Consider the following 27,866-nt stretch of genomic DNA (forward strand, 5'->3'; position numbering starts at 1 on the left):
AACTTATTTGTAACACAGTTGTGTACAAATGATGAACATGTGATTGTTAAAATGTATTCTGTTTTGAAATTCAAAACAGAAAAAGAACATATTAGGAATGTATGATAAAGTGGTTAAAAAGTTTGGTTATAGTATACCAGGTAGAACAATGGGAAAATACATGGTTGAAAGGAATGAAATTACACTATACATTAAATACAATTTTTAAAAGATATATCATTGGTATATCACCAGAGAATTAGTCTATATTTTAAAAGGGCAGTTCAAATTCCTGTTGTAAATGTGAATAACAATAGGAGACATTTTATCATATTTGGTGGACTTGGGAAAAGCTAGAAAATTTTGTATCCAAATACTTACAATGATTCAGAGAATGTTAATGATTATAATTGAACTGAAACCAGAACTACTTTCTTTGGGATGATGGATCAGCAGTTAGAAATTAAGTCATGGAAAATTGTTTTTATATATTATAACTTCAGTGAGATTATAGCTTTGGACAAAGATGGAAAGATTTGGCAATACTTATGATAAAGGAATGATTGGTAAAGGTGATCCAGCTTGCTGAAATGATTTGTTTAATTACAATATCTATGCTTATTCATGACTGAAAAATCTTATAGAGTCAATATGTAAAAAAATGAATATGATTTTGATTAGATAGGATAGGATAGATTATAGAAAGAAAAGAGTCATGACATACCTTTAGATAGAGAGGTCAAGTTAAAATTGTATTTAATAACTGCTAAAATCAAGATGAAAGCCATTTCTTTATGTCTTTTCTTTCTTTTCTATCTTTTACTAGTATTTTTCTTTTAGTTATTTTTCTTTCATTTTTCATTTTTCTCTTTTTTGCCCTATTTTACTTTGTATTAGTCTTATTCTTGTGTTTAATATTTTCCAATTAATAAATTAATTCATGTATTAATAAATATTTTCAAGGGGAAACAGAATGCTCACTTTGCATTCTCAAAATCCTTACTATTTATCCATTTATGCTGCATCCTTTTGTCTAGGTAGAGCTAACGACATTTTCATCTGAATTTCCCCATTCTTTTCATATTCCTAATGAAATGGAGTTGTAAAGAAAAAGAGAATTTAAATTACATTTTGATTGTTACAAAATTAATTTTGTGAACTTCTGACTTGAAAAAAGTCATAATATTATAGAGATGGACAAATGGCAAATCATGGTTAATAATCTTGCAAATAGAATAAACAATCTGTTTGTGATACAGCAAATTCCAAAACTCAGTTTGTGAATCATATTGCAAGTTTAGAGATTGTGAGTATGTAATCTTGCTTTATAAAGTATTAAAAATTGGAGGTTTAAACAAGAAACATGTCCTGTGTTTAAGAAAAACCTTCATTGCATAATTAAGTAGTTCATGTAATATTGGATACATATGATGTGTCGCATGTAAGTAAATTGAACACTTCTAACAGAATAAGTAAAATTTGTTTGAAATTAAATTTATGAAATGCTTACATTTTGTCTCTCTTATTTTTGTCTAGGCTTTCGAAAAATAAGTCTTGATGACCTCAGGAAGGCCTATATTGTGAAAGATGTCCAACAGTATATTCTTCATCGCCTGGATCAAGAAGAAGCCCTGAGACAACATCTCACAAAAGAAACTGCAGAAATGTTGAATCAGCTTCACATTAAAAGCAGTGGTTGCTTTCTGTATCTTGAGCGTGTCCTAGATGGAGTAGTAGAAAATTTCATTATGCTAAGAGAAATTCGTGATATCCCTGGAACGTTAAATGGACTCTATCTTTGGCTTTGTCAGAGACTTTTTGTGAGAAAACAGTTTGCAAAAGTCCAACCTATTCTGAATGTAATCCTTGCTGCTTGCAGACCACTCACGACAACTGAATTGTTCCATGCAGTGTGGACCAAAAATATGGCATTGTCTATGGAGGATTTCCAGCGCAAACTAGATGTTCTATCAAAAGTTCTCGTTGATGGTCTAGGAAACACAAAGATCCTTTTTCACTACAGTTTTGCAGAATGGTTGTTGGATGTAAAACATTGTACACAAAAATATTTATGTAATGCAGCAGAGGGACACCGAATGCTAGCAATGAGTTATACATGTCGAGCCAAGGATTTAGCACCATTGGAAGCACAAGAATTTGCTTTGCATTTGATAGATTCAAATTTACAACTGGAAACTTCTGAATTAGCTTTATGGATGATCTGGAATGGTACTCCTGTTAAAGATTCTTTGTTGATGTTGATCCCCAAAGAGCAGGAAGTTTTACAATTGCTAGTAAAAGCTGGTGCTCATGTTAATAGTGAAGACGATCGGACATCTTGCATTGTGCGACAAGCATTAGAAAGAGAAGATTCTATTCGAACTTTATTGGATAATGGTGCTTCAATAAATCAATCTGATTCAAATGGAAGAACATTGCTGGCCAATGCTGCCTACAGTGGCAATCTTGATGTAGTGAATTTGTTAGTTTCTAGAGGAGCAGATTTCGAAATTGAAGATACACTTGGGCAGACAGCACTTACTTTAGCTGCTCGGCAAGGACACACCAAAGTTGTAAATTGTTTGATTGGATGTGGCGCTAACATAAATCATACTGACCATGATGGATGGACAGCATTGCGATCTGCAGCTTGGGGTGGACATACTGAAGTTGTTTCTGCACTTCTGTATGCTGGTGTAAAAGTAGACTGTGCAGATGCTGACAGTCGAACAGCTTTGAGAGCAGCAGCCTGGGGAGGACATGAAGATATTGTACTGAATCTGTTGCAACATGGAGCTGAGGTGAACAAAGCAGATAATGAAGGGAGAACTGCTTTAATTGCTGCGGCGTACATGGGGCATAAAGAAATTGTAGAGCATCTTCTGGACCATGGTGCAGAGGTAAATCATGAGGATGTGGATGGAAGGACTGCTCTCTCAGTTGCTGCTCTTTGTGTTCCTGCTAGCAAGGGACATGCTTCCGTTGTGAGCCTTTTAATAGACAGGGGAGCTGAGGTGGATCATTGTGACAAAGATGGAATGACTCCACTGCTAGTAGCAGCCTATGAAGGGCATGTAGATGTTGTTGATTTGCTTCTGGAAGGTGGAGCAGATGTAGATCATACTGACAACAATGGCCGCACCCCTCTTCTTGCCGCAGCGTCAATGGGCCATGCTTCAGTTGTAAATACTTTATTATTTTGGGGAGCAGCTGTGGATAGCATTGATAGTGAAGGACGGACAGTTCTTAGCATAGCATCTGCTCAAGGTAATGTTGAAGTAGTACGGACTCTGCTAGACAGAGGATTAGATGAAAACCATAGGGATGATGCAGGATGGACACCTTTGCATATGGCTGCTTTTGAAGGTCACAGATTAATATGTGAAGCACTTATAGAACAAGGTGCTCGGACTAATGAAATTGATAATGATGGACGTATACCATTCATATTGGCAGCCCAGGAGGGCCACTATGACTGTGTGCAGACTTTACTGGAAAATAAATCTAATATTGATCATAGAGGCTATGATGGGAGAAATGCACTCCGTGTTGCTGCTTTAGAAGGGCACAGAGATATAGTTGAACTACTTTTCAGCCATGGAGCTGATGTGAACTATAAAGATGCTGATGGCCGGCCAACACTTTACATCTTGGCCTTAGAGAACCAGCTATCAATGGCTGAGTACTTCTTAGAAAATGGTGCAAATGTAGAAGCAAGTGATGCTGAAGGAAGGACGGCACTCCATGTTTCCTGCTGGCAGGGCCATGTGGAGATGGTACAGATGCTGATAACATATCACGCTGATGTAAATGCATCAGACAATGAGAAACGGTCAGCTTTACAGTCGGCAGCATGGCAGGGTCACGTCAAAGTAGTTCAGCTTTTGATTGAGCATGGATCCTTAGTTGATCATACATGCAATCAGGGTGCTACTGCACTCTGCATTGCAGCCCAAGAAGGACATATTGATGTGGTGCAGATATTACTGGAAAATAGTGCTGATCCAAATCACGCAGATCAGTTTGGGCGCACAGCGATGCGTGTTGCTGCAAAGAATGGGCACACGCCAATAATTAAACTACTGGAAAAATATGGTGCTTCTAGTTTAAATGGATGCACTCCTTCCCCAATCCATACAATGGAACAAAAACCTTTGCAATCAGTACCTTCAAAAATGCAATCCTTAACTATAAAATCAAACAGTTCAGGGAGCACTGGTGGGGGTGATGTACAAGCTGCTTTGCGTGGTTTGTCAAATGGCCCATCTCATGCTTTTAGTTCTCCCTCTGAATCCCCTGATTCAACAGTTGACCGACAGAAATCCTCTTTATCTAATAATTCACTGAAAAGTTCCAAAAACTCTTCTCTTCGTACAACTTCATCTACAGCAACTGCCCAAACAGTACCTATTGATAGTTTCCACAATATGTCCTTCACAGAACAAATACAGCAGCATTCACTGCCCCGCAGTAGAAGTAGACAGTCCATTGTTTCACCTTCTTCCACCACTCATTCTTTAAGCCAGAATCATAGTTCGCCAAATAGTGAATTTGAATGGAGCCAAGTGAAACCCAACCTAAAATCAACAAAACAGAACAAAACAGGGAAAACTGAGAGCTCCAACAAATCCGGGTCTGCTGGGAAAAAAGTAAAACAAACCACTTCCTCACAACCAAAAGTTTTAGAATATGAAATGACTCAGTTTGATAAGCAGATATCTGTTGCCAAATGTGGCACTACCGTGCCTCTTAAAAATATGCCTGCTGATACCCAGTGCAAAATTTTAGTCCCTTCAGCCCAGCAAGAAGTTTGCCGGTCCCAACAGCAGTTCCTGATCCATCAACAAAGTGGAGAGCAAAAAAAGAGAAATGGAATAATGACAAATCCAAACTACCATCTTCAGAGCAATCAGGTTTTTCTTGGTAGAGTATCTGTTCCACGAACAGTCCAGGATCGAGGGCATCAGGAGGTTTTGGAAGGCTATCCATCTGCAGAAACAGAATTTAGCCTTAAACAAGCCTTAAAGCTTCAAATCGAGGGAAATGACCCAAGCTTCAGTTACAAGAAAGAAACACCATTGTAAAAGGTGAGCAACTTTTAGAATTGTCCTATTCAAAGGGTTCTTAGGCATTGTTGCTGATTGGCAATCAAAAGTGAGAACTTCTGATTTTCCATTGAACCTTATATACCATATAACTGTTAAATGGCCAGAGGCATTTTTGTGTAGGTTGCATTAAATCATGTCCATGTGGACATTAATAGACTCACAAACTTGACTTTTATGGGACCTTGAGACAATTTTTGCTTGCCACAGCCCTTCATCAGCCAAATAGTGAATTTATGGATGCCCTATCAAAATAGCTCTAATGCTTTGCCAAAAATTAAAATCAAAACTTTAAATGAGATCATTAATATTGTTGCTTCTTTAGATTAAATGTGTTTATAGCTGTCAGATTCTTTGATTAATTTCCTTCTAATTATTTAGAAAGTAGTTTCATGATTATGTTGAAGTGAAATACCCAATTTTTTTTTGTTTTAAATGTAACAATTATGCTTCAGATTTTGGTCCTAAAATAAATTCTAAAATAATTAGTTGAAACTCTGAGAATAGCCAAAAGCACTACAAAGTAGCACAGATTCGTTATATTTCCCAAACTAATCTTTTTGTTTTAAAGTAGCCATTAATCCAGAGTTGAATGAAATGCTATGAACTTTGATATGATATTGTTCATGGTCTCTCATTGTTTGGTTAGGAAATTAATTAAAAGAAGACTAAAGGATATATTTTGGTGGAGTTCCAGATAATTGAAAGGATTGCATTATAGCTATAGAATGGCCATGCATTTTTTGGAGCAAAAATTTCAGTAATTTAAATAGCCCTAGTACTTTTTGATAATGATTTATTGAAGAGATTGGGAGAAAAAAATCTGCAAACACTTCAATAGCTCTTTAATGCAAATTTGTAACCACAGTATTACTTGTGTGAGATATGAAGTTAGATAAAATAACAGAACCAGGGGAGACATTGAAGGTTGCATAATATAAGTTTTGTGCAAAATTTGTGCTCGTGCTTGATGTCTCTGATTCTACATTTTCATACATTTGAGAAGATACCAATGTTAGTCTAGGAAAATCAGTCATCTAAATATATATGTATAAACCAAAGCCTATGAAAAAGATAATTTTATCTACATCATTTGCTAACATCAGAGGTTGATAACCTTCTATGTGGTTACCATATGAAAGGAATTAAAATCTAGATAATACATTGAAACTTCCAAGAGTCATAAGATTGCATATTCAAACTCAAACCTTGCTAGAAAAAAAAGGACCAATTAGAATTAAGTCCCTCGTCAATCAATAAGTTATTTTAATTTGAGGATTTTGCACTTGTGACTCCAAAATAATAACTTGGATCTATAGATTTACAATATATTTTATTTCATTCAATATGGATACCACCTAACTTCAATCAGTGACTGAAATATATTCATTTAAGAATAAATAAGCTATCTGTAAGAGTTCTATTTTTATAGTTGTATATATTAGATTTCTTGTGACTTATTACGCCTTTTTCAAGGACAAGCTTTTCTTTAATCAAGATTTTTTTCCATACATATTATTTTTTTAAAATATTGTAAATTGCCCTTGTGTGTTAGCCCATGCAATCTTGTCTCATCCCTAAGATATTACAAAACCATAAGAATTCAGTGACCTAATGAAATTCAAGGATGAGTAGAAAGTTTCAAGTTACAAAAGCTTTCAATTTTGTTAAAAATAATTGCAAATCACAAATTACATGTTAAACATTAATACGATCTTGTAAAAATAGAATTGCCATATTGTTATCTTATCACCAGTACCATAATATCTGTATCATGTTCCTGTATCACCATATTCTGTTTCTTAATTCCTATGAATAGCACTCAGTGCGGGGGGGGGGGGAATGGGGGACAACAGAGGAAATTCAAAACCTGATGTCACCAAGATACAGTAAAGATGATCCTAAGTGCTAAAAGCAAGTTTGACATGACAGTGTTACTTAGAGACAGTAGACCTCATTGTAATTTATTGATCAAAATATGGATTTGATTTCAAACAATCCATTTTAAATATCCTCAGAAATCAATGATAAACTGTAAGATTTTTAGTCATCGCTATTTGTATATCATTGAAGACATCATAAATAGTTTAGTTATTGATAAGGTTGGAGATTTTTGAGGCAGAATGTAAATTTTCATTTTATTTTGTGTTTTTTTTTAGGAAGTTTTCATAACACCAGGAACAAAAAGAAGAGATTGCCAAGAATGGTTTGTCAGCTAGACTTGGATAAAAGCATTTCTTGCTCATTAAACTACATTGAAAATTCTGAATGTGATCACTGCAGCACAGTTACCTTGATTACTGCAATGTGCCTAAAAGTTAAGGCTGCCTTCTTAATGTAACCTTCTGTGCTTCAGAAATTGTATTTTGTGTACTTTATACTTAATACATAGAATAAGCACTTTCTTCCTTAATAGCAGAACAAGATAATGCCATATATTCCATACACAACTGAAAAGTTTTAAGAATTAGACATGTAAGCTCCTTTTCAAGAAGGCATCATCAGGGTAAAGGTGCCATGGTGGCTTGTGCTGAAAGGCATTGCCTTATGTATTTATTTTATTTTAATATGGCAAAAAAAAAAATCTGCTTTCTGTCAAAAAGATAATCCGTATCTTTGGCTACCTAAAAAAATGAAACAACCTCACTTCACAAATATATACATACATCTGGTTATTTCTTTTAATAAGCCTTTTAAACACCATCAATTTTTTTTTGCTGTTTTATGCTTGCACATAAAGCATGTGATTCCTAGTTAGACTTTAAGATGTCATGAGACTTCTTATATTTTTTACTGCAGATTCACATATACTCATACAAAAGACTGGAGTTATCTCAAAGGGTGCAATTTGCATGTAGGAGAGAATTATGTGAACTGCTACAGCCACAATGCTAATTGCCTTTGCGGGTTCTTTGCTTTCCAAGGACTGGGCACATCACAGCATAGTAAATCTGTACACAATGTTTTATTACAGCACCCACTTTCTCCAACATTAGTCTATTGCTCTGGGTCAATTCCACCTCTCTCAGATTTGGAAGTTGCTGTTGCCATGTAAATACATCTTTAATATTCAATATTTTGTTCTCAAAATCTTTAACACTCAGTTCAGACAGAGTCTCCAAGTCTTTAAAATAGCTCTCAATCTTAGCCTTCTTCCAAAAGTTTTTACATTGGTTGGGATGAAGTGCTGCCTCAATGCAGTTGTTCCTTTTCTGGTTGTTACCATGCTTCCAGCAAAGCTTCAAGCTGGATTCCCATCATCACAATGCTGCTCACCGTAGCTTGTGGTCCTGGCAGTTGAATGATAGTCCTCTTGCCTTCTTGTAATAGCTGCCAATCTCTACATATCACCTTCATTTTTCTTTATATCACCTTTCTTCCTAAACACACCTCCCATTCTGTCTTAGCATTTGCTTTGTAAGCTAAGATACTGGGTGGTGTAAAGCTTCCTCTGGACATTGGCATGTCCTTGAAAATGCCTAGGTGTGGCTCTATTAGCCGGGAAGCTGAAACACTGGTGTGTAGGCTTGTGAGCAAATTTGTGAGTGAATGAATAAATGCTGTCAGGTTTCTGGGTCTGTAAACTTTTACAACCCTCTGAGAAAAAAACATGAGCTTGTGTTGACCCTCAAGGAAATGGGGTGGGAAGCATTTCTGCCTGGCTGCAGCTGTTTTTCCCAACCACAGACAACAATCCCAGCTTCACTTCCTCACAAAGTTGCAGCCATAATAATAGTTGATAACATGATCTCCCTCAAAAAGCACTGAAATTTGAAGTGTTGGTGTTTGGTCATGTGGATATATCTGGGTATGGCTTGTTCACATTTTATGTTCTCAAAAAAAAAAGTGTGTACATACATAGTAAAGGACATCTCAAACACATGATACCAAACCAATATGAGGTACTTTTTTGTTCATTTCAAATTGTATTTCCATGGATATATTTCCCTATAATCGGATGCTTCTCACCCGGAATGTCAGTCTTTTCACAATGGTAGCTAAATTGTCGTACTAGATACAAGTCATTAAGCTTGTTTTTGTTACTTGTTTTGAACAGCATTGGTGAAGGAATGTGGTTGAAACCAGGTCTCGTTTAATTGACTTAAATCAGGTTACATCTGTGTTCACATTGCCTTTTTCCTCTTTGAAAGGCCAATTGAGATCCGTCAGCCAGACTTGCTGCTTCAGATTTTTCTGTGGAAGAGAGAGAGTCTAGTGGTAATGCAGCTATTATAATATATGAAGGTTCTTGTTCAATCCTCAGTTAAATGATGTGAAATAAACAAGATATCTCTATTGCACTGAACTATATTGTATTGACAATTTAGTGACCTCCATTTGTGTCCCTGTTTGAAACTAATGAATAACATAGTCCAAAACAAATTGAAAATATCTGGTGTTAAGTAGACATAAAATGTTAACCCACATAAAGCAATTTAATATACTGAAAAAATGAAATGATTAGAAGAGTTGACAAGCCTAACCCCAGATAACCTGCCTGCATATATTTAAAGCAGTATGAATGGCTTTTTTGTTTTGTGTGTGGCCCCAATATAAATTTCTCTTTTCAGGTTTTATTTTTGGCACCTATTAATATTATCGGATTAGAAGTAAATGGTAAACTTCAACAATATCTTTCCAGCTGAAAATAATAAATAAAAATAATAAATAGCTGGATTGTACCACTTGATTCATTCAGATATATTTTAAAAACTCTCTATAGCTCTAAATATCAAAGAAATGTTTTTTGAAGTTGCCTTGTAGCAGTCTTTATCTGTTGATATAAAATCCTGTCCCTGCTACTCTGTGTATCTCTTTTGTGACCAAAAAACAACTCAGGATAGGAGGAACAAGCTTCATTCTTCCTGGTAACTTATGGCAGGAAATTCATGTTTTTCCCATTGCTGGGGTGTCACCAAGTGTCACTGCTTTACTTTTCCCAACATGGATGCTTATGGAATAAATTATAGGTCAACTATGGGGATTTCTGCCATAAGGTTAAAATTTGTGGCAAAGGCTTGTCAGTAAAAAGTCTCCCCTGGCTAATGAAAATATTGCAATGAAAAAGATGCAGGGTTGTTTGCACTGACAGCATAAAAGATACATGTGATATAAACGAATTCATACTCATAAAAATCTCCTTTTCTAGTATTGCTAATACTGGGTATTTGCAAAATAATTCAAAACTGCAACCCTTATTTCTTATTAATGATTTATTCTAAAAAATATTCCTAAAGATTGTTGTCTTTCTTATCTCAGCTATTGCTGAGATTGTATTTATCCTAGTATGTATTTGTGACTTGATCATTACATTTATGGCCATACTCGCAACAAGGCTACATGTTGCAGAAGCCTTTGGATTTTCAGCAGAATAATTTTATCATTTGAAGGAGCTGGGATAAGGCAAAGAATATCTCCTAAGCATAGTAATCAATGAAAAAAGATCAGAAGGAAAGTGCTTTCTGATAATATAATGGTATAAAAGTTACTGCATATTTTCAGAACCTTGTTGGAATACAGCATGCCTGCCCTTATTATTATAAATCTACCCATTTGACAAGAGTGTGAGACTCTTTCACATTGCTTTAATATATGATTTTAATATATTGACTTTTGTGGCCTCTCTTCAAGAAGGGTAAACATTGATTATCTGAAAGTGACAATTCTATGCTTTATTACCATTGTTAAGTTCTTGGGTGTGTTCAGTTCTGTTGATTTGATAGGGCTGATCAGCTATAATTTAATATAACTCAAGATTCCTGGGTTCTGTTTTCCCATCAACAAAACTCTGCCTCATTTTACAATCTTTTTTTAAAGTTTTTCCTACAATTCACTGGCTAAAGTCATTCCCAGATGAACTAAATTATCACCCTTTGAGGTTTTAGAAAGAGAATTTTAATATCTGTAGCACAAGTGAGCCCAGTAGGTATTCTTAAAAGGAAGCAGATAGTTAATTTATCTTTCAAAATGTTGACATGTTAAGGTATAGCAGTGCCATATAGGTCTTGTTATAATCAGTATTGGAAATGGCTTTGCTTTTACTTAAAGCACCCTTTCCTCTTGTCACCTGTGCTGCTATGCAAATATCTATTAATGCTTGATATCCTCCATTGGAACTCTTCAAATAACATGGTGCACAGTTGAAACTTTCTTTCCTGGACTGTTTGTAAATAGCCTAAAATGTACATTGAATTTCACATTGTAAAATTTTTATTTTATTTCTTGTATTATATTAAGCGAAAGTCCTTATGTATATGAAAGTGCATAATAAATATATTTGCTTTTCAGCAGATATTTGTTTTATATTTGTTTGCTATTGTCCCTTCTCTGAAAAATCAAAGCCTAACTATATTAATGGAATGTTGGATGTGACTATATCAAATGTTTCATTTCTTCTTGTTGTTTTTTATCCTAATTTTGTAATACAATATTAAGCCTGATTCACTTTAGATATGCATGATGGCTTGGAATACAATATATGTTAAAAGTCAAAACATTAGGTTGGAAGGTTTCCAAATGTTGTGAAGTAGTTAAAATATGCACGTTTAGCCACTAGTAACTATATAGGAAAAATAGAAATAATTACGCTACTATGGTGGGAACATATGTAGGCTGTCGTCGCACATATGTGCTAGTTGTTCCCAATTCTAGGGGGCAGTGCTCATCTCCATTTCAAAGCCAAAGAGCCAGCGCTGTCCGAAGACGCCTCCGTGATCATGTTACCTTCCTACCAAAGATGGTCCCTATTTTTCTACTTGCATTTTTTACGTGCTTTCGAACTGCTAGGTTGGCAGAAGCTGGGGCAAGTAACGGTAGCTCACTCCATTACGTGACATTAAGGATTCAAACTGCTGAACTGCCGACCTTTCGATCGACAAGCTCAACGTCTTAGTCACTGAGCTACCACGTCCCTTGGGAACATATGTAACATTACTTTAAAAGAGAAAAATACTGGTAATTGGAGCTAATTTGAAACAGTGATCCTTACTAGAGGAATGATGTGTTTGTCCAAACAGCAGCCATCTTCCAGCTTTAAGTTAGATTTAATTAAATCTATTTGGTTTGACTCAAACTAGCTTATCCTTGGAATGGACCTATCAAAACCAGAAAAAGTTTTGAAATACATTTCACACAAATCATGATGCTAATAACTGTGCAGTATTATATCTAATACTGTGAATGGCCTGTCATTATTGATATAAAACCAGGAAGTGGATAGGCAATTGAACTGGAATTCTTTTCCTTTGTGATAGTTCAACTTGTGGATTGCCCTACAACTAGTTGGCATAATAAATGATGAGAAATTTGATAACTTCTCTAGAAATGTCAGTAAATACTTGGTGTGCATGTGTGGGTTGTAACCCTTCAATGCTGGAAAGCATACTTAGAGGCAGTACTTTGTAACACCACTAGCAAAAATAACAGCTTAAAATTTCCTGTTGCCAGCTAAATAGCCAACCTCTTTCATTCATTTGAAAACTAAGGAAAGGCCTTAGAATGCTTTAAATCTATTTAGATCTGCAAAACTGAACTCATTGATTACTCCAAATGACCTGCTGAAAAGTTTGACTGACACTGAAGTTGTTTGCAGACCACAGTACAAAGCTGCTTGTGCCCAACATAGAGAAGATGCCAGGAAAAAAAACCACTTTCCTGCTCTCATCCCCCTTCTTCATCAAAGAAACTTGATAAGTCTGAAACATTTGGGAACAAAACAAAGTACTTTAGACTAATGAAACAAAATGCAACTATTTAGCAACAACCACATATTACAATTATAGAAAAAAAGATAAAAAGTATTGAAAAAAATGCCAACCATTAAACACAAGAGTGGGCTAATCAGGGCTTGGACTGAGTTATAGCCAGTGGCAGAGAAATGTTGTGTGGGTCTAAAGAATAATAGATTCAAATATTAACTTGCTTTAAAAATTAATGTCTTACTGCAGTTAAGAAACTGAAGCTGAAAAAGATTGGGATTTCAGCAAGATAACAGTCTGAAACATACTGTACATCCCAATTAACTATAAAATACTTAATAGAAAAGAAATAAACCTCAAACTTGAATTAAATTGAAAACTTGGAAGAAATCTAAAATATGCAATATATATAAAAGACCCAAGAATATTTCTGAGGTAGAAGAATTTTAAAAGAGAGGGAAGGATAAGATCCGAAAGTAAGAATAGAAAGACTCTTGAGAAGAATTTCCAATACTAAAAATCCACAGGAAATTTTGAAAAAACTTTATTTCTGCCAAAGGGTGTGCCCCAAGTGGGTGTGTTCCATTTTACTGGAAATGTCCAAACTTCAATATATTTCATGTTCACTGTTTGTTATTATCGTTCTTAAAACATTTGAACAACATTAACATGTTAGCATTCAAATTTGCAGGAAAATGCCATTTATCTTTGGACCATATCAAGGTTATGTCCTCTTCAGTTAGGAATTCATTGAAATATACAATTATTTGACTATAGGTGACTAAACTTTTTCCATATAATTATGTTATAGTTTATTTACTGGTATTTAATTAAAGTGTGAATGAGAGGGAGTGCATGCCTAGACAGATAAAATATACCTACACAGAGAGAGAAAATGTGATAACTATTTCCTTCCTTCCGTCCATCAGTTTATCCACAGAATAAGCAGCTGCCGAATGCTATTCTGTTGGATTTTGGGAGAGTGGAATTTGCAACTATTATTACAAAAAAAAAAAAAAAAAAAAAACCTTTACAAATACAAGAGTAGGATTTTGGCCTTAATCTTGGGTTTGGTCATTCTAATAATTTTGGGCATTAAAATTTTGAACAGCTTTCAAAACACGTGTTGCTATAGAGTAGGCAATATGTATTCTAAATATATTAATGAATAAATAAATCCTGTTACTTGTCACAGAACTTCTAAAATGTTATCAGTTATCTATAATTACTGATATGCTATTTTCCCTTTTTTCTATAAAACCCATATCCAGATTTCTTAAATTATGACTCTAGTGAAATGCATAGGAGTCAATGGAAAATAAAATATGAAAATCAGATTTTATGAGAACATGTTTTTTCTATTACACAAATGAAAGAAGTGCAGACTGAAATATAAAATGATAATCACTTTGATCAAACTTTATCTTCTGGGACATCTATTAAGTTTCTTCACTGATGGCAGCCTGGTAGTTCATACCTAGTAATTTTAATACTAAAAGACAATGCAAATTGTGTACATGAATTACATATATCAAAAAATTAGGAAAGGTCCCCAAGTTACATGTTTAATTTCAGGTTTAGGTTTGGGGTATTCAAAAATATTGGCAGTTGATGATTCAAACCCTAGCAGTTACATTTCCACCTTTGGTATTATGGTACTAAATCTTTTATTACTTCTATTGTAAAGTTTGGACAAATCAAGCTTTTGTCAAACAGTCTAGACTGAATGTGATATTACTTATTTAGAAAAGAAATGAAATTCAAGCCATTAACTTTATGATTTCTATTTTGGGACTTGGGATTATATCCTAAATTCTTTTATTAGCATTATTATCTATTGTATCCTGAATTAGTCAGCCCTTTGACTTTTATCTTAGGTACATGATTTATGCTTCATGAAACCTTATAGAAAGAAATGCAGGGTCAATGTCACTCAAAAAGAGTTTCACATGTACTTATCTGCAAATACAGAATAGATATTGCATATCAAATCAGAACTGTACATATTAGAATTATTGGCTATTCTGTAAACTCTGACTGTTATTACAAATATATATTCCCACTAATGCAATAGTAAAGAAAAAACATGATTACTGATTGTTTGGAAGGCAAAAAGTTGCTGAAACCTGGGATCACTTGAAGAATTTGATTATGTAAGTACAATAAGAATTATATTAATATAATTTTGCAAAGAAAACTTTGTTTATTGCTAATAATCACATCAAACAACATCAAAATAATTATATTATACTTGGATTACATTGGATGAACAACCTTGCAGTCAAATTGGCTACATAATAGGAAAAAATATGAAGTAGCGAGGTCCAGGAATTTCCTGGTGCAGATTGTGAAACAAAATATAAACAATTGCAATAAAATGTAAGGATTTAAGAATTCAACTCTTTAAAATAACCATATTGTTTATTTCATGGTCACTGGGAAACTTGAAAAAATGCTTTAACAAATAACAGAAGTGCTGCAAAAGTTCTGAAATACATATTTCAACTTATTTCTGAAGAATGCTGGTCCTAATTTATATCTTCATATATTGGTGGGAGGGTTAAGTAAGGGTCAAAACTAATAAAGGATTGAAGAAAGATTAAATGTAGACACTTCAAAGTATTTAGAAAGCCTTTCCGTGGCTTTGTTAGCACAAAAATAAGGAAAAGGATGATTACACATCACTCAAGAGAAAAATACCTCCTGTTCACTAATAAAAGATCAGGATTCTTCATTGCTCCAGTTATAGCTTATTTTCATGTTTAAGGCAACACAGATGTGATCTTAGATTCCAGACATCAGCTCTGACTTTAGGAACAAATATCTCCTATGTAATCACATAGATATAAAACTTTATACTACGCTCCCATTACAATTAATCCAGGGGTGGGTTCTACTTACCTTTACTACTGGTTCGCAGCGGGAGCGCACATGCTTCTGCACATGCGCAGATCACCATGATGATGTCATGGCGGGTGGGCAGAGCCTCCCGCCGGTTTTATTACCTGTTCTATAGAACCGGGAGCAACCCACCACTAAACTAATCGAATCAACAACCATGAAAGAATAGAAAAATGGTATTACTTTTTGGTTCTTCTGAAGTTCTAAATATATATGTGCATGTTTCTTCAGACTTGTTAAAAGTCATCAGTAAAATCTTTTGGGGAAAGAATTTAGATTTTATGAAGTGAAAAATTATTATAGTAGAATAATGCCAATGTCCTTCACTATAAAAAAAAAATCAAACAATAAGGAGTGTGCGCGCACATGCATATGAGGAGCTGGGGGCTTCACACATCTACTTCCTAATGTTATAGCCCATGACTCATTACTACCTGGAATTTCTGAAATACTTACTATACAAAAGTATTTAGTAGCAACCCCAAAATCATCTATAAAATCCTTTTGAATGTCTTCTCTTACCTATAAGGATTTCAAGTTTGTAATATGTTTTAATAACATTGGGAAAGTTCACATGCTGATTGAGCTTTACCTTGTTGGTATATGCTTGCATCTCACACTGGCAGATCAGAATAATTTCCTCTTGTGGGTATGTATTTTTATACACACAGAACAAAATATAACAAAGCAAACAATCATCTCATCAGAAGAGGTTCACCCAGTACCACGTCAAATGCTCTGTTACAGAAGCCTAAAAGAACTCCTTTTTATAATAATTTTATTAAACATAATAATTACAACAATAAAATACAAACTAAAAGAATAAAAATCAAAACGTGCAGAAAAGAAAAAAAGAAAAGGAATATACAGAGAAATGATTCGCCCTTCGTCACAAATATAAATAATTTTAGTAATCTAGCTTTTCTTAAAATACAACAAATTATGTCTTCTTTCTATTTCACATCTCTGACCTATAAACAAATCCTTAAAAGAGTTAATGTCCTGTTCCAGGATTGAGAGGCTCGCTCACAAGTGACTCATGTCTTAGTGACCTTCGAAATGGACTCCTCCAGCAATTTAAGACTTCCATCTGGTCCATTAATGGCACAGGTGGTCCATCAGGCATCCTGATCTTAAATTCTTTAGTGCTTTATACTCCATAGACAAAACCTTTAATGTAGATCTATAGCTAACTGAAAGCCAGTGCAGCTGCTTCTATAGAGCAACAACATTCCACTAAGCAACCTGAGTGTTACAGACTGTACCAACTGCAGCTGCCAAATCAAATACAAGGATAAACCCAAATTCACTAGATTAAAGTATGTATCAATACATGCCTGGAGGCCGTGCAGATCTGGATGGGGAGAAACAGGCTCAGGCTCAACCCATCCAAGACCGAGTGGCTGTGGTTTCTGACGTCCCGATATAGTCAGTTGGTGCCATCACTGACTATTGGGGATGAATCGCTGGCCCCCATGGAGAGGGCTCGCAACTTGGGTGTCCTCCTGGATTCACGGCTGTCTTTAGAAGAGCATGTGACGGCCATGACCGGGAGGATTTTTCATCAGGTTCGCCTGATTTGCCAGTTGCGTCCCTTTCTGGATCGGGACTCCTTACGCACGGTCACTCATGCCCTCATCACTTCCCGCCTGGACTACTGCAACACTCTCTACATGGGGCTCCCCTTGAGGAGCACCCAGAGGCTCCAGCTGGTGCAGAGTGCGACCGCGCGGGTGGTTATGGGAGCGACATGGCATTCCCATGTAACACCTCTCCTGCACGAGCTGCACTGGCTCCCGGTGGTCTTCCGTGTGTGCTTCAAGGTCTTGGTTTAGAGCACTTTAGAGCGCTCCATGGCTTAGGACCTGGTTATCTATGGGACCGCCTGCTGTCACCAGTAGCCTCCCACCAGCTGGTAAGCTTTCATAGAGAGGGGCTCTTCTGGGTGCCGTCGGCCAAACAATGTCGACTGGTGACCCCCAGGGGGAGAGCCTTCTCTGTGGGGGCACCTACTACCTGGAATGAGCTCCCCCCGGAGATACGGAGGATCCCGGATCTACGCACCTTCCGCTGCGCTCTCAAGACCTTTTTATTCCATCAGGCTGGCCTGGCCTAATTTTTCCCTTTTTTCCCTTTTAAACACGCAAATTTTAATTCATTCTTAATTTATTGGGGTGTTTTAAATCTGTCTTCGGCCAAATTGTTTAATTCAGTTTTATTCAGTTTTAAATTTTGTATTTATGTGTTTTTATCCTGTGGCTGTTCACCACCCTGAGTCCTTCGGGAGTAGGGCAGTATATAAATCAAACAAACAAACAAACAAACAAACAAACAATACATGGACAAATGTAATATTTTTATTTTGTTTAAAATGTTTATATAGCCAGTCATATCAAATTGTTAACACACAAACACACAAGCATGCATGCTCACTGTATATTAATTTGTCTGCCCCTGCCCATGAAAGCATATAGATGATATATATTGACTAATGCTGGTAATAGATATTCTTAGCCACAAGACCCTTCGAAGATAGTGATGACTGTACCAATCTCCTTAAATAATATGCCTGTTTCTCTCCTCCCCTCCCTTCTCTTCCCCTCCCTCCCTCCCTCCCTCCCTCCCTCCCTCCCTCCCTTCTTTCTTTCTTTCTTTCTTTCTTTCTTTCTTTCTTTCTTTCTTTCTTTCTTTCTTTCTAGTATGATATAGGCAGTATTTCTAATTTCTATACCAACAAACCCAATCCAGGAGGGATAAATTCGTTAAAAAGTCAAAAAACTGAAAAATGAGTAATCAAGAGCAATAGAATTTCACTCATACTTAAATGAAAATGAAGTTAAGAATCAGTGAAGTGAAGTGAAGTCTGATTCTGACCTTAATCAAGGCTAGAATCCAGACTGAAAAGAGAGAAAATCTATTTCGTCCAACAATTTCTGCAGTTCTACAGGTACCACCCAATTAAGTACATAGTATATTGGGTTCCTTTAAACCTATGTTTTCTAAAGAATGCCTTCCAGATGTGTGGAAACTCCCAGAAAACTCAGCAGGGGTCCTGCGCAAGAAGGAATTTACTTGTTCATTTGTTCTGGGAGATGGTTCATGCATCAGGAATTTGGCCAGATTGCAGAATACTGCTGTAAACTATTCAAGGACTAGTCATTGCTTAGTAGAGACAAAAATAAATTGAAGAGTCCTTGGTAATGATTTTGCAATGTAAAATCTTTGTTTTGCAAGTCATATAAACCTTACGTTGCTCTACATAGTGATTTAATTCGATAGTTAAAATATGTTGTCTGAATATCAAGTTCATACCTAGATATTTAAAAAAGCCTTCATAAAATAAAGGACCACTCTGAGGAATATTCTCAACATCTTGTAGATAAAGTGGCTTAGCTTGGTGTTAGACTCTGACTGCGCAGACCCTTTGGAGGTGACTGAAACGTGTCTGAGTCCTGTTAACTGGCAGGAGTTAGAGCCAATTTATCTTGAGCAAGTGGACTGGCCACCTGTGTTTTAGACCCCTGCTTCCTTTGGTTTGATTAAGGCTTCCCAGGAAGTGACATGGGCTGGGTTCAAGTGATAGTTAATGCCTCTTTGCAGGAGGGGAAGAAGCCACCTACCTTGAATAAGGTCATCCTCTCCTTTCAAGAGTTCATCTTTGGACCTGGTTGTGTTACATAACTTTTATCCAAAAATTATCAGATTTGGAAGAAGATTGTTGAGAGGGTGGTCAGCCTATAGCTTCAGAAGGTCCTGGACAAAGAGATTTATCTATATCCTTTTCAGTATGGGTTCAGGCCGGAGTATATCACTGATATATTTTACTGATAGATCACTGATATATTTTATATATATTATCACTGATATATTTTATGAGAAGAGTCCTCCATTCCTCTAACCGCAATAAAATACCTTATGCCACCAGACTTCAAATTTTGGGCTTAGACAATTTAGAATTACGCTGACTTCAGTCTGACCTAAGCATAGTACATAAAATTATCTGCCACAATATCCTTCCTGACAATGACTACTTCAGCTTCAACCACAACAATACACGAGCAAATAATAGATACAAACTCAAGGTAAACCATTCCAAACTCGATTGCAGAAAATATGTCTTCAGTAACAGAGTGGTCAATGCCTGGAATGCACTACTTGACTCTGTAGTTTCTTCCCCAAACCCCCAAAATTTTAACCTTAAACTGTCTACTGTTGACCTCACCCCATTCCTAAGAGGTCTGTAAGGGGCGTGCATAAGTGCCTAGAATGCCTACTGTCCCTGTCCTAATATTCCTTTTTTACTTACTCTTTTCATGTATTCAAATTATGTTTATACTGTTACCTGTTATATATGCTTGACAAATAAACTTATGATTATGATTATGATTATGAGATGCATTGATCACATTTGCTGACCATTTAGAGGGCCCAGGGATAATGTAACAGTCCTGGCTCTCCTAGATCTATCTATGGCTTTCGATACCATTGACAATGGTATCCTTCTGGATCAGTTCCAGGGGTTGGAACCTGGTTATTTGCGGGAATGCTTCTCCCTAAAAATATTTGTCTACCACAAGATACGATACTGTGCACACTCCAAGTCCGTTCTGAAATCTTGCCATTTGGTGGGATGTCAGAAGTGTGCCTTTTCTGTGACTTTCCCTGCCTTGAGAAACATTGTCCCTTTGGCAATTCAGCAGACACCTAACCTTTCAGAGAACAGTTAAAACTGCTTTTTAATTGAGACTCTGGGATAGCATTCTATAGGTAGATATTATGGAAGCATGACAACTAAGTCTGCTGTGGGACATCTCAAGAACATGATTAAGTAGCAGGATTTTTTTTTTTTACTGTGTACTGCTTTTACTGTTTTATGATTGTTTTATTTTATTTTTGCTTTTGTTTTACAATTACTTTATTCTTGCGAGTCACTGAGGGCTTCTTATGATGAGCCGCTATATAAATCTTTTAAGTAAATAAAGAGGATAGACGTGACATCCAATTAGTCATTGGGTGTTCAACTGTTATACCATCCATATTTTACTGTATTTGACAATGAATCACAATAGAAAACGTTCAAAAGTATTTACTAAAAGCTGACATAATCACTGATGTTCAGTATCATAGTAGAAAGGGAACACTGTAAGCTTTAGCTCCTACATATTTTTTTTTTGTATTTACACTGCACTCCTTTATATGCTTTTCCTCCTTAAAATGCATTTTGTTACCTATTAATTATATTGCATTGTTGCACACCTTTGATGATAAGGAAACTCTTGTCCTATTTTTATAGCTGAATAATTACAGCAATTTGTTTCATTATTCTTGCCCACAAAATTGCTGTCCAAATACTGGATTGCATAAGAAGAGTGATATTTTTCTACCTATTCAAAATGAATAATCACCAAATTAAAATCCATTCGCAAGAATATGTTAGCACTGTGACAGGTTGCTTTCCATAGTTAATAAATCATTCCCTTATTTAAATTTAAATTTAAAACATCGGCAATAACTTTCCTTCTTTTATTTCATCAAAATTAAAATTCAAAGAGTGTCTTTGTGTGTGTGTGTGTGTGTGTGTGTGTGTGTGTGTGTGTGTGGCCTGAATTGAGGGTATATAATTTCATCCCAGTTTGTGTTCATCACAATGGTTTTAATTTGAGAAAACCAGTTTGTCGTCCCTATCTCAAAATATGTACTGGGATATTGTATGGGTGACCTCTCTACATACAATTTGAATGGATCGTGTTCAATATATCACTTACCACTACAGAAAATTACTGCTACAACAAACCATGATAAATGCAATAAACTTCATGCCAAGTGAGTTATATTTTGATCCTATATATTTCTCTTGATTTATTGTACAAAGACTAATAGTCTTCACCTCGGTAGCTTTGACTATAAATAAGTAAGCACAATGTAAATATCATCTGTGTACTGGTAGTTCTCAGTGGTAGTTAGGATCAGCAGCTCGGTTGCTAAGTGATGAGGTTTAATTTAATTTAATTTAATTAATTCAATTTATATGCCGCCCCTCTCCGAAGACTCAGGGCGGCTCACAATACATTTTAAAAATCATTATAAAAAACATTTAAAAATTAAAAACATTAAAAACTCATTCACGCCTTTCATGGCCGGATCTTGCCAGATCACAAGAGCGAGATCAACGGCCCCAGGCCTGCCGGAAAAGCCAGGTCTTCATCTCTTTTCGGAAGGCCAATAGGGTGGGGATGGTCCGGACCTCAGGAGGTAACTGATTCCAGAGAGCTGGGGCAGCCACAGAGAAGGCCCTCCCCTGCAGGCCCACCAGCTGGCATTGTTTAGCTGACGGGACCCGGAGGAGACCAACTCTGCGGGATCTTACAGGTCGCTGGGAGCTATGCGGCAGAAGGCGGTCTTGAAGGTTGTATCTATGTCACTGACTTATGACTTATTCCTTACTGCAGTTGCAGCAGTCTGGGTTTCTGTCATTAGGCAAAGCCCATGGTCAGTTGATTGCCATTTGTGACTTCCTGGCAGCTTCCCTATTGACTTCACTTGTCAGAAGATGGCAGTGATTATTGTAAATGGTGAGTACCTGACCGGAGGACACTACAATATGGTAAATTATGAGCCATTTGTCAGACCCCCAAATCATGATCATCTGATAGTGCGGATGTTGTGAAGATGGCAACTACAAGGAGCCACTATAAATTCTGCTTATTCGGCATTATTGTAACTTTGAACAATTGCTAAATGAGTGGTTGTTCAATGCAGACTACCTGTGCATACATGCCACAGTTTAGACTGAATTCATTATGTATTAATATTATTTCACAACCTAGGGTCTAAAATTAAAGTGAACTGTCCTTTCCCATTTTTACATTTCAGATATTATTAGTATGCTTAAAATTCATAAAATTGAGTATTGTCTGATCTTCAACAGTTTAAAAGTGGATGAGGATAAAAAGCACATTAAGAGAACTTTCTTCTATGCATGAACTATTTCCATTTCTATTTCTATTTTATTTATTTATTTATTTAAATTTATATAGAAGTGACTATGCTGCAGGTATTTTGCAGTTTATTGGCACCATTTAGTAGTTGTCCATTTAGCATCCCTGCTTGGATCACAGAGGTGCCTAACAGCCATTAATGCAGAGGAGAGCTATATGAGAGCCTTTAGAACTGTCTCAAGCAATCTGCTTGTGTAACTGGAAACCATCAGGTCTAATCAAATCTGATCAGAGAGAATCTTAATTTAATTTTCACTATTTCTATCACTCCTTTTTTGCAAAATGATAAGACTATAGAGGCATATTGATTGCAGCGACAATAAATATTTCAGACCTTAAAGGTAGAATATATAACATATTAAACTAATCATGCTATAATTTAGTCTAAAGTGTAGATTCTGCTTGTGAATATGTATGTGTATAGGTAATAGAGCTAATCTGATATATACCGTACATCACCTTTTTAATAATTCACCAAAGTTTCTCATGATTCTTAGAAAAACTCACAACAAAATAAAAACTTTCCACTTATGCTAGAGTGAAATATATATTACAACATGTATTACTTTTCTGGTTTATGACTTGTGGAATCAAAATAAGCTGTGCAAACAGGGAGAGGAAGGGAAGAATTCAACTGCCAGCAGTAAGCTGGCTAGTCATTGTTGCCAGTGGTGGTAGTTGAAATTGAGATAAGAGCAGGGGTGAAATGCTCCCGGTTCAGGCCAAATCACCTGATCCAGTAGCGATGGCAGCGGGTGGTTCGGAGAACCAGTAGCAAAAATCCCTGCCCACCCCCCATGTCCAGTTGAGCCGCGCAATCATCAGAGGCTTTTTAAAAAAAATTAATAGCATTTTTTTACAGCCTCTTCGGCCGAAGAAGTTGTAGAAAAAATGGTTTTTTTAAAAAAAAGTTGGCCACGCACACCCAGTCACATTACGCCCCTCCCCCTCCCCACCAAGCCATGCCCACAGAACCGGTAGTAACAAATTTTACATTTCACCACTGGATAAGAGGCTAAGGAGAAGAGTTCACATTAAAAGCCAGAAGAAATGGTCAGAATATTTAAGCATACGAGCCTTCAGTGAAATTCCAGTTTATAAGGATATAAACATTGATATAAACAGGGGTCTGCAATGGGAAGGGAGCTACCTGTGGGTTCATTAGTCCTGCTACAGGACAAACTCATTTTTCACTGAATGCAATACAATTATTAATTATTAAGTGTAATAAACACTAAGCATAGGAGGGGAAATTACACCCACCCAATAATGTAATAAATATAATTATATTAGCCTCTTTCTCTATAAACTATGCATTTTTAATGAGAACTCATTTGACCATACAACAGGTCAGTTATATTTTCAACATTTGGATTCCATGTGGTCAGACAGTTCAATGACAATTGAAATGCATGCCAGATAAATTCCGTCTCCTTCCCATTCATGTCTTTAATAACCACATAGCACAATGCTATCTTTGAATATCATTGGAGCAAAATATGTTGACACAAAGTAATAAAGTGTTAACTTCTAATTTTATGTTAAGGATAGATGAAGATAAATCTAGTCAAAGAAAAGATTTTGCTAGGTGGAATAAAAGCACACACCTCAATCTGCTATTTATTAATGGACTTGAGAGAACGATATACTGATTTCATTAGGTTAAACTATGCAAGATGAGAAAAAAAATGCTAATATAAATGCCAAAAAAGAAAAGTAGATAACATTAGGTATTTCTATTTTAGATAAGGTTAGTATTAATCATTAATGTATCATGAATCTTATAGAATCAGCAAAGATTCATAGTTAAGACATAGTTAAGATTAATTCACAACAGCATTTATATTAGCTTTGTGACTGGATTCTAGCCATGAACCCATGTCTGACCTTATTGGAAATGGAACCAAAAAGATTCCTCTCCATATGTTTGTTTTTCCTGGAGGCACATCACTGCATTAAAAATACAGACATTTTACAGTATTAGTTCACTGTCATAACCCAAGAGATAAAATGAAAATTTTTTCCTTGTAAATGAAACTGAACTGCCAAGAAAAAGCCCTTTAAAAAGAAGAAACAATTCACATGACCATTATATGAATCAATCAATTTTATGAATTGTATTTATGATTAAAAATGTACTAACCGCCTGGAGTATCATAAATGTGCTCAACTCTTCTATATGTTGGAAGGAAATTTTTCAGCCAAATATGGTCTGAAGTCATGTGGACATAGAATTATGCCAATACGATTCAATATGACTGAAATTCAGATGTATTGTTAAAGATCCTTGTATTACAAATACCATCATATTAGCCATTGTCTATGCACTGCAGTAAGAAGGTCTCTGCCACATGTTCCTTTTGCCAACTGGGCCCACAATACTTGCTGATGTCATTGATCTATCTTGTTTTAAGTTTCTTTCATGGATTACAAATATATAGCTGTCAAAACTAATATGTATGTATGTATTTATATTTTTCTTTTATTTATTTTATTATTTATATAAATAACTAAAGGTGACAAACATATCTAATACTCATTCCTCCTCCTAATTTCTCCATATTAAACCCCTGTGAGGTGGGTTAGGCTGACAGAGAATGACAGAAAGTTGCCTAGCTGATTTTCTTGAATAAGACGGAACTTGAACTTTCAATCTATTAATTTCTAGCCTGGTGCCTCAATCACTAGACCAATTTTGTAGGTATACTATTATCTATTATATATTTTGTAGGTATACTATTATCTATCAAAATAGTTCCAGTTCTAGTTCTACTGGAGCTACATGGAAAACTATTTTGAAACAAGTTATGACTTAAGAATCAGAATCAAAAATCAGTACTTGAGAAGCAATCCAATCAGTGCAACAATTCAAAACTACAAAATTTCAGTGCTAAGGTTATGATCTGCTAAAGAAAAGTTGTACTGAAACAGAAAATACTTCATTCTTCTTTCTCTTCATTGCAATTACATGTCTTGACAACTAAGTCAATAATTTTCAGTTATTTTACAAGAACATGCCCTGCCAACTCAAACCTTATCTCTTGTACCACTATATAGTTCTTTCCCGTCCCAAATTCAAATCTAACTACTTTGATCCTAGCTTCACCCTCTCAATATGTTAGGTAGTTTCTATGAAGACAAGGGCATGAGGCATTTGGGCATCATGTTCAACCATTCCACAAATTCCTCCAGATTGTAAGAATATCTTTTCAGGGTTTACTGAAGGAAGAAATAACAGCAGAAGTTTTGCATATTCCTTTTCAGGAAAGGAATATCAAAGACTGCACAGTGTTTGCTTTGTAAAACAATAAATTCAGTGAAATGTCATCTGATCTAGAAGAGTTTTATACTTGAAACTGAACCTATGAGAAATGGCAGACCTTGAAAGCATGTATTTGAGATTGTAGAATACAATAGGATTTGAAAATTGAATTCCTACATTTGTAGATGTAACTTGTGTAGATGCAAACCACACAAGGCTGTCGTTCAATATCAAAAACAACTTCTTGATGCAAAACCCATTCAATCTCTTCTCTGACATTTGGATAAGTCAATGCAGTTCAAATGTATTGGCAATAATTGATTGCCTTTCAAGTACAGATGTATGACCTGGAAATGGTGACAATACAACTAATATCTAGTTTTAAATATAACTTGATTCTTTTTGATTCTACAAACTGTAGAAGTTACCAGTAATTGGACTTGTATGATAAATGATGTATATTGAGGGGGGAAATGCTTGTACTTCTAGTGTCAAAATGTCAATGCATGTCTTTCAATGAATCCTTTCAAGCCCCAAATAGGTCAACAAAACACACTTGAAAAGCAAAAAGGTCAGAACAATAAAGAATCAATTTTACTCCCAGCTGAATGGTCAACTTGACCTAATCAATTAGATTTGTGATTGGTGGCAAAATTACTAAGTTCCAAGTGTACAATACTTTCCTGAAGATACAAGTCACTTAATAATCTTCTAATAGTCCTGCTACTATTTTGAACTCAAATTCAGAATATCTGATGCATAGGTCATTTAACTGGCATTTGATAAGCATGTACAGTTTTAAAACAAAAGATAACCTTAGTATTTTTCATTTTATTTATTGACTCTATAATTCATGGGACAGCATTATGACTCTTTCTTTTAAAAAGTAACGTTTAATACTTCATCTCAAAAGATAGCAGCTTCTATTATTATTATGGATTGTAGTTGCACAATCAGATGTTTAGACTAGATTTGGATGTTTTGTCCACTTACCTATTGAGCCCTTCCTAAGAACCCGAACTAGGCAGCTATTGTTTTTTAATAGTATTAAAAGTATTGTCACAAGCTGCAAATGACTGATGAGTCTATTATCAATTTTCTGTATTGTCTCTATTGCCTGAGCTACTTATAGCAAGCCTTCTATTTCTTTGTGCATGTAGATTTTGCAGTTTTTACAATTCTACTTCTGTGAATATTTTGTTTTATGATTCCTACCAGTTCCTTTTAGGAAAAAGGTATTTCTTGCAGATATTCCAACGAACCATTGTTGCTACTTTGTCATGCCATTGTTTGTAATCAGTTGGACAATCTTCTTGCAGCAGTTAACCAGGTAGGCCACTGTTCCTTCAGCTTCTTTGCAAAGACGGCATTTGCTGTCTCTTGCTATCGTCTCAATTCTGGCTTTGTATGCATTTGTTCTTAAGTCTTGATCTTATGCAGCCAGAATGAGCCCCTATGTCTCTTTCTTCAATTCTTGTGCTCTTAGGCATTGCCCGGTCTTGTTTTTATCTGCTTTGTCTCCTTTAAAAAAAAAAAAAAGTATTAGCCATGTACTACTGAGTCATGGCTCAGCAGTAAAAGACGCTAATATTATAGCTGAAAACCACCCAGGTTTTCAAGTAACATGTGATGCAGTGAGCTCCTGTTACTTGCCCTAGCTCCTACCCACCTAGTAGTTCAAAGCTTGCAGATGTGAGTAGATAAATAGATGTCACTTTGGTAGGAAGTGTGCGCCTCAGTGTATAGTCATTCTGGCCACATGACCATGGAAGTGTCTTTGGACAATGTTCACTCCCTTGGCTACGAAACAGAGATGAATGCCTTCTAGAGTAGACAGGAGAAATCTTTATCTTTATGTAATACGTTACCTTCGCATTCATTTCCATCAAGTTCTTCCCAAGAACCTAGGATAACATAATGTATC

At 35.7% G+C, this 27,866-nt stretch overlaps 1 protein-coding gene across 2 annotated transcripts in view; it reads left to right on the top strand.

The window, feature by feature from the left end:
* ANKRD50 (ankyrin repeat domain 50) overlaps nucleotides 1–11,376 on the top strand; it is a 47,372-nt gene extending 35,996 nt beyond the window's left edge. For both annotated transcript variants that reach the window (XM_034401278.3, XM_034401280.3), the window contains exons 4-5: nucleotides 1,516–5,066; nucleotides 7,244–11,376. In XM_034401278.3, coding sequence (XP_034257169.1) covers nucleotides 1,516–5,063 — 3,548 coding nt within the window. In that variant the 3' untranslated portion in view covers nucleotides 5,064–5,066; nucleotides 7,244–11,376. The remainder of the gene's footprint in view (nucleotides 1–1,515; nucleotides 5,067–7,243) is intronic.
* The last annotated feature ends 16,490 nt before the right edge of the window (nucleotides 11,377–27,866 follow it).

This window comes from Pantherophis guttatus, chromosome 8, assembly GCF_059756535.1.
Source record: "Pantherophis guttatus breed Tessera chromosome 8, ASM5975653v1, whole genome shotgun sequence".
NCBI lineage: Eukaryota > Metazoa > Chordata > Lepidosauria > Squamata > Colubridae > Pantherophis > Pantherophis guttatus.